Here is a 17,446-nt window from a genome sequence, read left to right as displayed (position 1 = left end):
CTCAAATCCATTAGTCATCACGAAAACCATTAGTTATAGTAAGATCTGTTAGCTCTGTTTGATAGACTAACTTCAAGAGTAACATGAAATTTTTAGCATTTTGCTTCGTTAAAACAGCAGTATTGAATCAACTACTTTTATGCGCTATTGCTTCTTAGAGACGAGGCAAAGATTTTGTATTTGATTTTATCACAATTCATTTATTGAAAGTCGAGTAATCAGTAAAACAACATGGTGACTCTACTAATGAGATGACTACTGGTTCACTAGTTTTAGTTAGAATCTATTAGAATAGAAATAGTAACTCAGTGTTATGATGCTTGCTTGTGGAATATATTTAGGTATGTATGCATGTGTGTATGCGTGTGTGCCTGTGTGTATGTAGGTGTTTTTGTGCGTACAATATACATAATACCGTGCCCTTGGGTGCGTTGTATCAAATTGGTCGTGATACATTTCGATTGTGAGTTAGTGTACACCAGATGTTCAAAAATACCTGAGCGGATGCTAATACTGTCAAGGATCAACCGAAGATAACGAAATGTGAACATGCTGTAGTAATACTAATAAAACCCAAGTATTAATATCATTTAAATAAAAACGCATGTCCTCAGTTCTTATCCGTCAAACCATGATGAGCGGCCTTATAAAGATGTCTTTAAAAAAACTAATCCTTTTTTTTAATGAATGACTGGATGAGGAACAAGAAATTCAAAAAACAACAGGAACAAGAAATTCACGAACGAAAAACAATACGCAAAAAAATACTAAACCCGCTGGAAGCTGAAAAATTAGAAAGGAATATTGGTAAGAACATAAACACCACTGCATACAACTAACTTTTACATTTAAGGAAACAGCATAACATGTTAGCAAAAGTACGGAGTGGAAAAGCAGAATGACAACAAATTAAGTTAAAACAGAATATAAACTATGACCAAAGGTAAGAAAACCAACATAAATAAATAATAGAAACTGTTTGGTAATAATATAATTTCCTCATATTGAAAGAGGCGTTTATATGGCGCGCATGCGCTAATTCGGTCTGATACAAATTAACGGGGAGGGCAATACATTTTGGACAGGGCTGAAAGCTGATTGGAACCCTTTCCTCACCAAAATTTAATATAAGGAAATAAGGCAAAACTGCCCCCAAACAGAACAAAAATTGATATACGCTGTTTGAAAGGGTTTATATTGGAGATGAATTTCCCAAAATTTTAACCCTTTTACTGCCATATTGGTGGAGTTAGGGTGGTTCTTCTGATTTTCATTTTATTTAAAATTTTCAAAATTTTTTACCAAAAAAATTTAAAATATCAGGAATATTTTAGGAATTATGGAAAACTTCTGATTTTTTTTCAAAATTTTTAAAAATGTATTTCACGTGAAAAAAAATGTTAACAATTTTCGATTTTTTTTAGTCGCACTTACAATTTTGGTACCATTCTAGATTTTACATAAAAAATAAATCATTTATGAGTACATTACGCTGTATTTTTTTCAGATTTGTGGACGGGTGACTTAAAAAAAAACAAATCATTCGGAAAAGCATGCGTTTCCATAAAATTGTCATCATCCGATGGAGACGCACGGTATTTAGTTCTAAAATCATATATCACATGCCCTTAGAATTAAATACCATGCGTTTCCATCTACAACTAAATTTCAGGGCTTAAGAAAGAATTTTTATAAGGAAGGATCGGTGAGAGAAACATCCCTAGGCTTTGTATGATGAGCTACAGGGCGCGTATCTTCGGTTGGTGGATGGAGGTGGGAATCAATTTATACTTCGCGTATTAACAAAGTCAAACCATTCCGAGATCGTTCGCATATAAATGTAAAAAGATGAAAATTTTTATGTAATCTGGATCGATCACGGAGTGGACAGAACTAATACTGCTTGAAATTGACAATAGGTCATTGTGTGGTTTCGAGCATTCTTATGCCTGGAATTGGTCACCAATTTGAATTATCTTGATCCAGTTGGGATTAATGTTAATATATAACATTCGTCCTGAACTGGTGAATTTAATTAAAAAAGAGGACTATTGTTATCAGGAATAAGAGTAAATTGACCTCTTATGAACCGTCGAGGAGCTTTCAAGCCTTTCCGATCCGGTTCGGTATCGGTACTAATGTTTACAATTTGCAATGACGGCAAACTGATTAATCAGGTGTGGATACACTCTCGAATCAGGAAAGATTTGAATGTACCTAAATTTCTCTAACACAGATGTCACTTTCAAACTGAAAGTGTGAGATGTGTGTTTCTGGAAGAGAACGCTGGATGCGTGCTCACGTGGACCATTTCATACAGTCACACCTAGTATTTCTTTACGTGTGTTCAACACTAGAGAGCCCAGAACCTAAATTGCTCAAAAGATATTAACAGGTCTCTCCGGCACAGTAAAAATACAATGCAATGGGGAAAAAGAAACGTAACGTAACACCGACAACGATAGATACAATTAGATTAAATTATAATGGATAGTGTTAGTAGACCAAACTTATCTCTGATGAACCAGAGGACAAATTTAATTTCACTTAAACAACACCATAATTACATATTAGACCAAAATTGGAAACTACTCTACGTTCTTCGAATTTTAATTTATTGGGTGCAGATGGTGTCACATCCACCAGCGATTAACCTAATACTTTTAGATTATTAAAAATCACGATTCAGGGTTTAAAATACAAAGAATAATATTGTTAACAGAATATTTCCGCTGATTTAAAACAACTCTAGTTGAAATATTTATTATTTTGGATAGCGCATGCGTTAGTATAAAGAATTATTTCTATTATTTTTTTCGATATGTGTTATATTTATATTACCCCCCCACTCCCTATCTGTTAGTAGCTTTCAAACGGGAAGCTTGCGGAAATCGGTTCAACAATCTCTGAAAAAATTGAACGGTAAAATGGTATATAAAAAGTAGAATTGTTATAAAACCATGGGACTCCGAGGATCCGTTTGAAAGTTGGATTTTGCAGCTTCTACCTTTCTATAGAGAAAAGCAAAATATCCAGTTTGGTCCAGTAGTTTTATTGTTATCGTGTGAACGAACGGTTTCGAGAAAACGCGCAAAGGGAATATCTCCGAAAAAATTGTAAGACATATTTGCAATTTTGCATTCATGATTTCTGGTATTGTATTTATCGATAGAAGCAAACTTTTTGCTCTCTTGTAATATGCTGTTACAAAAGTTCTAATAAAATTGTCACCCGCCCACATGTCATCGTATTCGTAATGGAAACTGCAATACCTTGATCAATTTAATGAATTTTGGCTACTTGTATGACTTGTATTAACATTTGTGTCGAACTTGTAAGTGAATACAGCACTTTTCCAGTCTAAAAAAAAACCTATCCGGTTGCGCTACACGAAGCTATAATATAAAGGTAGATAGTACTACTAAAAATCAAAAACTCTTATGGGGTCGTTGAGAGCTGTATTCTAAAACATTCGATTTTGGTGAGGAGAGCCTTTTGTCATATCCAACTGTTATCGATTTTGGATCGAGAAGTAAAGATATATGTGAAAACATAATGTGCATAGGAAATAGGTTTTCAGTTGAAAATGTTAGTTCCTTTTTGGCAACCGTTAAGCTTCTACTGAGATATAGAAAATCGAGATACTACAATCATCTGAAAATACGGAATCTAGGTGAGTGGGCCACTAGAAACAACATCGTGGAAACTGCAAATAATGTCGCTTTAATTTAGAAAATAACAACTTTTTTCACATATTTGCAGCATGAATAAAAAACGCGCCCAACCTTCTCGTCGGCTCGTAAAATCATCCCACGGATACGATTATTTTGCGTCTGCCTTACATGCTTCATTACACTCCAGAGCGTTAAAAGAATGGATCGTCTTGAATCACGATTCAAAATACTTGCAAATAATCGGATTGCCGAGTGAGTTAACTCATCATTTGTTTGAATTAAAACCGAACATGAAATAGACAGAATTCAAATGGTAGCGCTTTATAACGATTGAAAGAGAGAAGAAATGCGAGAGAATTAACTATTGCGCTTCGCCGATCGGGTGTTACTTGAGGCAATCGGCTGTTCGGCAGAAACACACTTATACACGAATAAAATCGAGTGACTCGCATTAGGTAGAAAAGTGTTTATGAGTGCTAGCCGAGTGAAAATAGATCCGATTATTCTCGTCATTGGCTGTACCAATACTGTAAGTGCAAGTGCAAAAAAATCGAAATTTTTTTTTATACAAAATACATTTTGGAAAATTCAAAAAGGTTTCCTATAATGTCTAAAATATTCCTGATTTTTTAAACTTTTTGCAAAATAAAATAAATTCAAAATTTAAATAAAATGAAAATCAGAAGAATCACCCTAACTCCACAAATATGGCAGTTAAAGGGTTGAAATTTTGGGAAAATCATCTCCAATAGAAACCTTTTCGAACAACCTATAACAATGTAATTTCTGTTTGGGGGCGGATTTTTTTTATTATAACTTTACTGTCGCATTAGCAAAAATGCTTCTTCGACTGTCGTCTAGCACGAAAAAATGTCTTGAAACTTAATAAACTTTTGGCGATTTGCCACAAGGGTATAGAAAGCTCTCTTCAATAATGAAAGCTTTAAACTAATCTATACGGATATCATCGCAGCAACAAAAAACCGGCATGGTTCATTTAACTTAGAATAAACACCAGGGGTGGCATTATGTATCTCGATTCGACTAAAATTTTATCGAATCGACTACGTTTCGTATTATGGTTCTCGATTCGAAGCCGATCATCGAGCTTCGTTCGACTTCACTCGAAGAAGTATTAGATTATCGAGAAGTTTTGGCATTATGAAAACAAAACAATCGAGCTCGAGCCTTATTACTATCGACTTGTTTCTTTTTAGGTAGTTATCGATAACATCTTAGATTTTCTTAAACATATTAGTATTGATAATCTTCATTCTAATGCGTTGTTTTGTATATCATTATATATTTTGTGTGTTTGGCATATTATGTACAAGTCGAACTGTTCAAAAGCATATTAATTTAAAGCTGCGTGGTATTTATTTAAAATAACAAAAGTAAGTCGAAACTAACCTATGCCCAGTAATTGTAATTTGTAATCAAATTTCTGAATCCTGTGGACAGAAAACGTCGCTCAAACGGATTGTGGGTAAAAGCTTATTCGATTGATAACAATGAGCGAATAATGTTTTTACCCATATATCTAACTCACGTAAATTGAAAAATTTGTTCAAACATCTTGAAAGTATTTAAAATATGCTAAAAGCATCACAATATCGTACTATTGGCGTGTATTTGACTCTTCAATAGTACCTAAATAGATTATGAATACCACAAAGAATGGGTTGCTCCTCTGCCAATAAATATGAGAAAATACTATAAAGAAAGCTGCAGAACCTAAAAGCCTTTGATTTAAACTACACATATGGATGACGTAAATTGTGTTAGACTTGCAACAATACATGAAAAACACAGAAAACGAACCTCTTCTTGATTTGAATTTCAGAAATGTGTTCATGTTAAGTTCGTGGCAACTTAAAACCGCAGTATTACAAACATTTTTCTTCTTTTCAGTACTTGAACCGAATAAATGTAATCGAAAATACCCAAACAATAATTCACAGTTTAGTTTTTTTCATGATTTCAATGTATATGGGTTTGCTTACCTATCTTTGTTATGACAATTCGAGCAGCGTCAGTCGAAATCTAGTAGCACATTGTTAGGATCTCGATCACGTGGTCGAAAATGATACGTAATGCCACAGTTCAGTCGAACCGACTTCAAAAATAATTGTTTCGAGCAACTCAATTCAAGATGCATAAAGCCAACCCAGTGCGAGAGCGAATTTCGCTCGATGACTTGTCTGAGAATCAAAGGTTAGCTCGCTGCTGTGGCGATTCTCTCTGAAGCAACAAACGGTCGCTTATTCTCTTTTCGCGATTCGATTCTGTATGGGATGTGAATAATTGCGATAGAATCATTTTACTATTACCGCTTTGTCTAACTATGTGCATATAACCTTTGTATAAGTTGTGTCTTTGAAAATGTATGTGAATGCTTCATACAAGCGTTTTGAAACATTGCAACCTAGTATGAGAATCATCAAGTCGAATCATCGATTCGATTTTCTGCGATATTTGTCAACTTGCGATTCTCTCTTGGTAAATTCCACACAGCACCAATCATTATCAGACTATAATTTTTTTAAGGGTCGTGAAATCCTTAGAGTATGAAGTGGAGCGAAGAAATGTAAAAAAATTCTCTCGCGGTTCATGCATTGAGAGACTCGAGTTCTTGTAGCATCTTCTACCGTATTGAAAATGTTGTATACAATATTGATAAATATCGAGCAGCTTATGTCAAATTTTCGGCAATCACCAATACTGTCTATATTATAGACAAGTCTCGTTAACGTTGACTGATCGTCTAAGTCATACTCAAAACTGTGTAATGGAAGATGCTTCGTGATGAAAACAAACTATTGTGCTTCCAGAAAAAAAAATCAGAAGCGACATCTCTCTCGCCTTCCTCCAGCGAAGAGGAATGTTCACCAATGTTATGTAGACTGACATGCAATATATTAATAATTCATAATTATAATATTACAACATTGATTTGTGAACATACATTATCCCCCTCGGTAAGAGCAGCCCATAAAGGGGAAAAAAAATAATTTCTGAACATACATTATCAACTTAAAGCGCATACAGAAAGTGATATTCCTTTGATATTTGCTCCGATAGTTTATTCATTTATGTTAAAGCACGTGGTTCAAAATCAAGACGGCAAAATATGTATGATGTTCATGGTTATATCAATTAATAAATAGGAAATGACAGTTCAACTGACGTCATTCGGAATCGTCGCTGAACTGAGCTGTCCAGCAAATTTCAAAATGGCAAATGTGCATTTGTGGTTGTAAGTGGGACTTCCGGTGAATCTGTATCGTGGTAATGCGGTAAAAATTCGAGTATTTCGCAAGAAAGAAAGAATTTTTATCCGTACTTTGGCGACTAGATGTAGCCACACAGCGAGATTTTCGCTGTAGTCCAGAGAAAGGAAAATCCATTGGACTACAAACGAAAATTAACTGGCCTAAGTTGCTGTGCCATCAATCGGCGTCATCTCAAGTGCGGTGACGCTAAACAGAAGGAGAATAAGAAGGTTGTAAGTGAGCTGTCATAAAAGTCAATTTCGTTACATCATTCAAACGAAAAAATGGACGCGTTCAAGGAAGTAATAAATCATAACGATTGATAACAATACTATACAATACTTGGGACGATTGCAAAATAACGGAATGATTTTCAAAAACAACATACATTTTGACATTAAATATCGTAATCTCATCATTTTCGAGATGGATGAAATAATTTTAGATATCTTTTATTTTAGATGCTTTGTTTTTGTATTGAGTCTCGTGAGTTCCATGATCATTTGTAATCATTCGAAGTTATAAAACTACCGAAAGGATAATTTTAAGTAAAAATAGACAATTTAGATACTTATCCGATTATTCTACATAAAATGGAGGAAAAATAATTCAAAAAATTGTAATTATGATGAAATAATGAATATAAATAAAATTCAAAATGTTTTACTATTTATGCGAACTGCTTGTATTTTTAAACAACGGTGATTATTATATTTACCATAATCAGTCTACTTTAGTTTTCAATAACAATTTAAATAATTTTGAAAAATCTGTCATTGAATCTACACATAATCACACTAAAGCCTGATAGAAACAAAACTTGTTCGCGGTGAATCAAATAACAATTGTATTTGATTCCAAGTGTAATGAAATTATATCCAGATTGAAATAAGATATATTTGAAATCGAAGCACAATATGTTTGAAATTAATGTTCATTTTCTTTATTCCTGTGCGTTTAGAATCAAAAATTATTTATTTTGAATGAATATTAAATGCATTTGCATCCAAGTCAGCATCGATAATAGAATACTGATAACCAGTGCTGTAAAACTTTATTCAATTCAATTAAAACCGAATGTGGCAGACATTGACGATCACTCTACCGTAGTAACAGTTCGGCTGAAAAGTTCGTATCGTTTAATAGAAACACACATTTTTTTTGCCAAAATTCGTTTTTATTATTCAACATAATTGCCATCAGTGGCGATACAGCGATTATAGCGATCTTCCAACTTTTCGATACCATTTTTGTAGTACGATTTGTCCTTTGCTTCAAAATAGGCCTCAGTTTCAGCGATTACCTCTTCATTGCTTCACTGTTGATGGTTTTTCCCTTTTCAAGGTAGTCGATGAAAATTATACCATGCGAATCCCAAAATACAGACGCCATAACCTTACCGGCCGATTATTGAGTCTTCCCACGCTTTGGGTTCGGTTCATCGCGTGCAGTCCACTCAGCTGACTGTCGATTGGACTCCGGAGTGAAGTGATGGAGCCATGTTTCGTCCATTGTTATATATCGACGAGAAAAATCGGTTTTATTTCGATATAACAGCTCCAAACACTGCTCAGAACCATCAATTCGTTGTTGTTTTTGATCGATTGTGAGCTCACGCGGCACCCATTTTGCACAAAGCTTTCTCATATCCAAATATTCGTGAATAATATGTCCAACACGTTCCTTTGATATCTTTAGGGTGTCAGCTATCTCGATCAACTTCACTTTACGGTCATTGAAAATCATTTTGTGGATTTTTTTCACCGGTAACAGCCTCTTTTGGACGTCCACTGCGTTCATCGTCTTCGGTGCTCATATGACCAGTACGAAATTTTGCAAACCACTTACGAATTGTTGCTTCGCCCGGTGCAGAGTCTGGATAACACTCATCAAGCCATTTTTTGCTATCGGCGGCACATTAGTGTTTCATCAACACACGAAATTCCTTTTTTTTCCATTTTTTTTACAATAACAAAAGTAGCTTCACTCAAAATGCAATATCTCACAAACTAATAATCAGACAGTTGTCAAATTTATACACGTATCTTTTGAAGGTTGGTACTAACTGAAAAAGGTATGGATTTAATTCTAGTGGCGCCCTCTCATAGAAACGATACGAACTTTTCAGCCGATCTGTTAATTTTCACATTCGGATCGGCCTAATGCGGATAGCCTTTTACACACTAGCTTCGCTTACGTACAGAACGGGTAGCATTCAGTTCTTCATTCGTTTCTCTTCCAATCGAAGCTCAGTTTAACTACTACCGTCAGTTGATCTCTTTAAATAAAATATCTCTTACAGTTGAATGAGAGAACGACCTTCAAATGAGGTTTTTGTAAACATTCGAATTGGTTCAAGATATTGAATGAAAGGTAAAGCAAAGCTTTGGTATTACATTCCTGTAGTGGAATTTGACCTTCTGTTTCAACAGACTTTGCAGCCGATTCAGAGTGTACAGAACCATTGCATGGCTGGTGCTACGATTCTACTGACACTACGAATCCTTCCAGGTCGGGGCTTGAACATACGACAACTGGTTTGTAAGACCAGTGCCCTATGTATTGAACCGCCAACCCGGGAAGAATGAAAGGTAAACCAGTCATGTTATATCAATTGCAAAATATATCAATTGCAAAATAAACATATATGAATTCTTCCCTCTTTCAATTTTCATTTTTAATACTTTGGAACACATCTCAATACATTTCAAACAGTCGAAAATTATCGATTCAAATTGGTGATAATCGAAAACTCAAATGAGATCCGACATCTTCTATTTATAATTCTGGCCGGAGAGAGTTTTGGTTATCGAGTTGATGTCCATGCTTATTCATTCCAACTTGCTCACTACCAACTAAGAATATTCGATTGAAATTAATTTTTATCGCACTACTGGTGACTATCGATCGTCCTGTTTCTCATACTAGCCGTCGTAATGAACGGACGTGAAGATACTAGTGGCTTAACACGATTTCAACCGATAAAAACTCGGTTAAAAATAAACCATAAACTCATAGCTACTAGTCGAATCATTAATTCTAAATCAAACTTTCGGGCAATATTGAGTAATGGAAAAGCTAGTTATGACAGAAACCTGCTTATTAGCCGTGATATTGGTTGCTGTGTCGATAACAAATTTCCATATTTGTGATTCTCTCAAAATTTTATTATCGCTAAACCCCAGTTCATCGGAAGGAAAACAATCTAATCTTCTTGAATTAGCTTTTTTATTTTCGAAATAAGCTGAATAAATCGTGTGAATTACAAATTATTCATTTCTATTGCTCCTTATCGCGTTCGTGTAATTGAGTCATGATGACTAAAATGCTTATCAATCGGCTTGTTTTTTTTCTTTTCAACTCAATTCGCTATTTACACATATTGGAATTACAATAATTTCATTTGTTTACTTCCAGCTATCCTTTACTCAACATCCCTCTTCCCGGAACTTTCCCTACGAAGGTGATTTTTCCCTACTCGGACCAGATTGGAAGGAATCTACAATTCTATAGCCACTCTACCAATGGCTCAAGTATCACTTCCGAGCTGTATAATCCATTCAACTTTAACGGGAATAACTTCTTCAGCATCTACAACATCAGCTTAGAGCCACCGTTTCCGTGGGCTCGAATTGACCCGCTTCTCTATGTTCAGCAAATTATTATGCGTTCCAGTGTGGTACCGTGGAAGGATGAGCTGCAGCTAACGGACGCCTTCCGGGGACCACTGTACGAGGTATTCAAATTGATCGAGATTATACGCAACCACGAGGATGACAGGTAGGTGCGATCCACTTTCATTATTCTTAAACTGATATCGCATGGATTTGTAAACGCCCGTTTAATTTGTAGGAAAACCACTCTCAGTCATCTTTGCTTGCACGTTGAAAATGTAAAGCGAACTTCTCAGCAAATGCTTTTTCCTGAATACAACTGTCTGCTGCTGTCGCCGGCAAATTTGTGGCAACAAAACATTCAAAGCTTTAACAAAGACAGCAACCTCCTCAATACGATATTTGTAAATCACGTAAGTGTTTCATTGTTTGACAGACAGTTTAGAGTTTAATTATTACATGGACTTAAATAAAGGACTATTTACTCATTTCCGTTCCGGTTCAGCTCCGTGACGGTTCAATGAAAGTGCCTTCAGTGCGCCGTCTGTGTTCTTTTTTTGAAGGAAACCCTTCCGTTCTGTTTACGTGCCGTTTCCGACTTCAGTGAAAATACAAAAATATCGGAAAGGACGAGTTTGAGTTTGCCGGACGGACGCTACACTGAGCTGCACTGAAACGGCACTGTACCGGATAGGTGTGAATGCGCGCATAGAAAACGAATGAAATTATATCAGTGTCCGTGCACGGAGTCGTGCCGGCACTGAGCCGGATCAGATATGTGTGAATAGTCCTTAACCGATCATTTTTGCGATTGACGAATTTCGTACTAAATCGTATTCAGAGTTGGCAGTACCCTCTCATAATTCAATGAAACTTTCTGTACATAAAGATTTTGTCACAAAAAAAAACTTTACATACTTCGTTTCTTCAAAAATGATCAAGACTGTCTTTGAAAAGGGCCAAACTTATTTAGCTTTTCTTTTCAAATAGCTGTAGTCGAAAAATGATAAATCCTACAAAAGAGTGTTGTATGAGCGATTTTTACAAAATAAGTCAAGTTTTTGAATTAAAATAGAGAAAAAAATACTAATCGACTCATACACTGAAAAAATCGATTTTAAAAATTCATCGTCGAAAAAAAACATTTAAGATTTGGATGAAATTTTGTTACAAGATAGGAGATTATGTTCCCTATCTACAGTCAAAAATTCAAGTTGAGCACTTTTAAGGAAATAAAGTTATTTGAAAAAAACTTCTTGTCCAAACTGATTTTTTTTTCAGTGTAATGTTATCGAAAACTAAATCAAGTAAAGTCATGATTATCTCAGAATTCAATGAACTTCAGTTTGTGACAAGATAATGTTTAATATAGAAGAACTAAGTATGGGAGAGTGTTCGGTTACCGGCACCCTTTTATTTTAAGTCTCTGACTAAGTGCACATTATGCAGACATATATGTTAGTTCTGAGAAAAGATGGAGGAATTTTACACAAATATTTGTTTTATATATAACATTTGCATACAATTTTGTATTGTTTCTATACAAGGAACATAATTTTGGTTTATCTTCTGAAATAGAATACTTTTTCGCCTCTACTTTGCCACCAGGAATAGACACAAATCTGTGGCTTTTAAGAGTGTCAGATATTGTTTTGGTGTTTTTATACAGCTCTTCAAGTTCTTCGAACAATTTGTTGTACCATTCAGTTGATATGTAGCAGAAATTTAATTTCGTAATATTTTTATCAGTTTGTTCAACTGTCCAGTTATACAACTCTCGGGGGGTTGTTATGGTATTTCCATAGTGACGAGGAAGACTGACTTTTTACTATTTTGGAATAACATTGCTTTTGTTTTATCGGCTTTTACTTGGAATTTCAGTTTAGTCATTTCTGTTATAAATTTAGTCATTCCTGTTATGTTAGTCATTTATGTTATGTTTTAGTCGTTTCTGTTTAGTCATTTTTGTTATCTATAAAAATCTGTCCAATTTGATTTATATTTTCTACGGTATTTGATGTGATTAGGATAGCAAAATCATCTGCAAATTGCATTAGCTCAACATCGTCTTCGATGAGATCATGTAAATTGGCAGTGTATATATTAAACAGGGTTTGTGACATCACATCGCCTTGGGGTAGCCCGTTACTTGTAAATCTTTCTATGGTTTTGTTTCTTGTATTGAATATTATTCTTATATTTTTGAGAAAACTTGTTATCCACATTATTATTTCTGATGGTATGGAAAATTATTCATTATTTGTTCCAGCAATGAGTTCTCAACAGTATTAAAAGCGTTAGATACATCCAAGAATATTACTGCCGTTAGGAACCCTTCCCGTTTATTTTGTTTCCCAGGTAGTTAGTAGCTAGTAGCTTGTTAAAGATTCTTTCAAATATTTGGATGCTCATATAATCATTTCTTCTGGCTTGTTTCTATTAAAAATTGTTTGGTGTTTTTTTTAAAATAAAATGAGATTTTCTAAGTTTGAGTGTTTGTTGAATTTTTTTCTTGCTCTTTGTTTATCTTTCCAAGCTTGGTCTATTTTTTCGGACCTCCAGAATTCTGGAGAGTATTTATTTTTAATTTTATTCATTCAGGGGTTAGTCAAATTTTGTGCTAGGGTACATAACCGTTTTTATTATTTTTACGTTTCGTCTTTGACTCATCAGTGCAGAGCAGTTCAAATTGAACTGCTTAGTGCTAAGCTCGGCAGTTCAATTTGAACCGCTAAGCAGACGTAAAGTTTCTGCCATTTACAGAACACTTTTTTTGCAACGTAGTGCAATGTCTTTTCTGATGTGCCGAACGAAAACGTGTTTTCGACTATTTCTGGCCGATGCAGGTTTGGTCATTTAGGGGTTAGCCAAATTTTGTGCTAGGGCACATAACCGTTTTTATTATTTTTACGTTTCGTCTTTGACTCATCAGTGCACAATACCCTAAGACAAGACCTGACAACTGACAATTTAATTCATCTTTTTTATTTCTCCTATAACTGAAATTTTACTATACATTGGTTTTCATTTTGATATTATTAATTTACAAAAAAATACATTTAATGTAATGGATGATCTCATGGAAGATCATCCGAATCCGATTCCGGATACTAGTAAGATCTTAAATACTCCTGGGCTAAACATTATCCAGAGGGTGCCACTGGGCCATGGATAGTCTATTTTCGGAAAAAAGGTATTAAATTTGATGCAAACTACAAAGGAATTGACATCACATTTAACATTTAAATTCAACTGTAGAAGTATGCTCAATTAATTGTTTTTAAACGTTAATATATAATAAAAAAAATGCAATCGTGTTTATTTCAAATCAAGGACCGAGTCTAATAATTTAAATTAAATAAATATTTTTTTCTCAGCATAAAGTAATTAAAAAATCTGTAAATATAGCTACACTGTAGCCAATACGGTGGTATTTATTCCACAAGGCAAAATGACGAGAAGGTTGATTCGGAAGTAAGAATAAGAAGCCAGTTCGACGTGAACATTTCATAGGGGCACATAAACCAATGAGAGATTCTCTTTGTTTACTTTCTCTTCTGTTAATAACACCTAAATTTTGACGTTCACTTACCAAATTTGCATATAGAATGAAAGAAAATATCTCCAGCTTTGTAATAGTATCATACATGTAACGAACAATTGCGTAATAACGCAGATATAATCGAAAGAGAAAGTAAACAAAGAGAATCTGTCAATTGTTTTAAGGCCCTTTTTAAACGTTCAAGTCGAGTTGTCAGGTCTTGTCTTAGGATATACCGTTAAACGAGATTTCTGTATATCCAATCTTGACGCAAATAAATGTCTGATCCACCATAACTATCATCTCTAGATCTTAAAATTTTGTGGTAGCGTGAAATGTTGTATTTTCTTGATTCAGCATATTCTGTTTTAGTCCACGTTTCAGACAACGAGGCTGCTGAGTAGTCGTTAGTCAACATCCTATGCATTTCGTCTTTGTTCTTATGTATGCTTTGTATATTTAACTGTATCATATTAAATGTATCCATTGCTGAAAATTTAGAATATAGTATTATCTAATTTGAAATGTTTTTTAGATACTTCCTTTATAGATTTTTTGACTTCTCATGGAAATTCGTCTTTCTGCATCAACTCACTGTAAAAGTTCATAAACGTGCTTCTCATATTTTTGTCTGCTGTTTCCTTCGCTGCTTTTCCGGTTTCGGAGATGATGTTCAGGAATCAGGAATCAGAACAAATTGGCTCAAATGGCACGTTCCCCTTGATATTTGGAGATTTGTGCCTTGCCATCAATTTGTTTTTAGCATCATTTTCCCGATATATAAGAGGGAAGGATTGAAAGGAAATGGTAAGGGTTGGACTAGGAGAATGGGAAAAATTGACGACACAAAAACACATAAAAGCAGAAGTAAATTCTGCACCCCTAAGGGATGCTGAACAATCTGCTGAGGATCACATTTAGTGGAAGCAGAAGGAAATTCTGAACCTCTACGAGGTCCCGAACAGTCTGCTGTTAATAAAACCTCCAACCCCCGAGAGGATTTAGAGATCTTACAAAAGCGACACCATTCTGCACTCTCGGAAGAATGCAGAACGACTCGCAGTATGTACGAGCAGAAGTAAATTCGGTACCCTCTAAAGGATGCCAAACAATCTGCTAAACCCTATTTAAGGTGAATACAGAAGGGATTCATTCACTCCAGGAAGAACGATGAACCCTTCTGACTATAGCTCCTTACCACATTGGGTGAGAAACGAGAGAATATCCTTCAATTTTAGCTCCGCATACACAGACTCAACCATGTATGGAGAACCAAAAACCCGGATACGTAGCTGCGTCAATGCGGAACAGTTACATATCAGATGATATGAAGTACCATAATCGCATTTACACAAATCACACGAATAATACTCAGCACGTTGAATAGTACCCATGTGATAATTGAGTTTGCAATGTCCAGTCAGAGCTCTGACCAGAATACTTCAATGATACTTGGAGAAATGCAGTAGACACTTTGACATTTTCAGATTTAAATCTGGTAGAAATGCTTTTGTCTGAGCGCAAGTTTGCAAGCTGCGCCAGTAGCTGGCATGTTTGGATGTAGCCCAAGAACGTATCTTGTGCTTTATCCAACTAGTTGAAAGTGGTAAAGCTGGTTCAGGACCAACGAAATCATTCGTTGCACCAGCTCTAGCCAACTCATCAGCCCATTCATTTCCAGTAATACTAGAATGGCCGGGTACCCATAAGAAGTAAACAGCATTTGAAATGCTGAGGTCTTCAATTTGAGTTCGACATGCGATCACTAGATTCGACCGTGAGTCATTCGAACTGAGTGCTCCTGTCATCGCCATTAGGACCATCCTTTGGAGATGATTTAGCTTTGACTGAACTGTCGCGACTTCTCCTTTCTGCCACCATACAAGACTATGACCATATGCTAAAATTGGTCTAACAATAGTTGTGTAGATCCAATGAATATATCTGGGTTTGAGTCCCCATGATTTTCCAAAAGCTCGTCTGCATTGGCCGAAAGCCATGCAAGCTCTTTCAATCCTGAAGTCAATGTGAGCAGACCAATTCAGTTTTGAGTCAAGAATAACCCCGACGTATTTAACTTGATCGACCACAGTGACCTCTGAACCAAAGAACTGCAACGGACGAGCTCCTGTAATTATCCTACGATGAGTGAAAAGCACCATTTGATGTTTTGCCCGGATTTACAGATAATCCAACCTGACAACACCATTGTTCAACAGATCGCAGGGCTTGCTGCATTAAATCAAAGAGAGTGTTAATGCTTATACCGGTCATCAATATATGATAATCGTCGGCAAAACCATAAGTCGGAAATCCAAGGTTATTAAGTTTCCTTAACAAACCATCAGCGACTAGGTTCCATAAAAGTGGGGATAGTACACCACCTTGAGGAAAAACCCAAGATATTCCGTTCACGACTGCAATGTTTAACCTCCTGCAGCCATTCAGCCATCGGCACGGAAATACACCTTGACTTAGGAGTTCCTTTTTTTGTGGCCTTTTACGACATGGAACAGGAAACCAGTGGATCAATTCTTGGTAAAAAAAAAAATAATTCCGCCGGATACCACACGGCTTACCTGTTTGGTGGACTTATGCCACCGGTACAGGTGGACCGTAGCGTTATTCTTAGCCAGTTGGGAAACCGCTACCGACACTACACGGCTATCTAGGCTGCTCAGAGAGGGAAGTTAACATTGATGGTCAAATTCCATGGATGGCCGAGCAGCCGAAAAATATCTAATTTGAAATGTTTTTTAGATACTTCCTTTATAGATTTTTTGACTTCTCATGGAAATTCGTCTTTCTGCATCAACTCACTGTAAAAGTTCATAAACGTGCTTCTCATATTTTTGTCTGCTGTTTCCTTCGCTGCTTTTCCGGTTTCGGAGATGATGTTACTTTATCGTTCCTCTTCAGTAACGGTTCGGAAATGCGGTATTTCGGTTATTCCATGTAAGCTTTATTCTGCTTGGCGCTTGGTTGCCATTTTCCGTCTTCGTTCGTTTTTCTTTGACTTCTTTTTGATTTTGGCTCACGCGGGTGTACGTTTGTCCATTGTTTGTTTTGTGTTTTGGACACAGCAAAAGAGTTTGACTTTCTCAGGTAACTGTTTTGCACGGAATGTTACTCTTACTCGGTCCGTCGGTCTCGGTCTACCTTCCGCTAATCGATTTAACCCAGGGGTTCCCAAAGTGGTCGATATAGACCCCTTGGGGTCGATATCCTTTTTGCGGGGGTCGATGTAAAAGAGAACTGACTATGGGGGTCGACGAGGTCTAGAAATCGACCCCCTATTGTTTGATATAAGTTATTTGAAATATTTACGCTAAAAAAATTGTGTTT

The 17,446-nt window shown here is 35.7% G+C and overlaps 1 protein-coding gene across 2 annotated transcripts in view; it reads left to right on the top strand.

The window, feature by feature from the left end:
• The window catches only part of LOC131435976 (sterol regulatory element-binding protein cleavage-activating protein), a 65,297-nt gene that overhangs the window by 17,773 nt on the left and 30,078 nt on the right, over window positions 1–17,446 (top strand). Inside the window, exons 2-3 of one of the 2 annotated variants that reach the window (XM_058604298.1) lie at window positions 10,364–10,726; window positions 10,799–10,973. In XM_058604298.1, the coding sequence (XP_058460281.1) occupies window positions 10,364–10,726; window positions 10,799–10,973 (538 nt within the window). Of the gene's footprint in view, window positions 1–10,363; window positions 10,731–10,798; window positions 10,974–17,446 lie in introns of those variants that run through there. The other variant, XM_058604299.1, reaches the window with a different exon arrangement.

This window comes from Malaya genurostris, chromosome 3 (genome assembly GCF_030247185.1).
Source record: "Malaya genurostris strain Urasoe2022 chromosome 3, Malgen_1.1, whole genome shotgun sequence".
Taxonomy (NCBI): domain Eukaryota; kingdom Metazoa; phylum Arthropoda; class Insecta; order Diptera; family Culicidae; genus Malaya; species Malaya genurostris.
The sequence above is the reverse complement of the archived record's forward strand: the minus strand, read 5'-3'. Positions and strand labels throughout refer to the sequence as shown.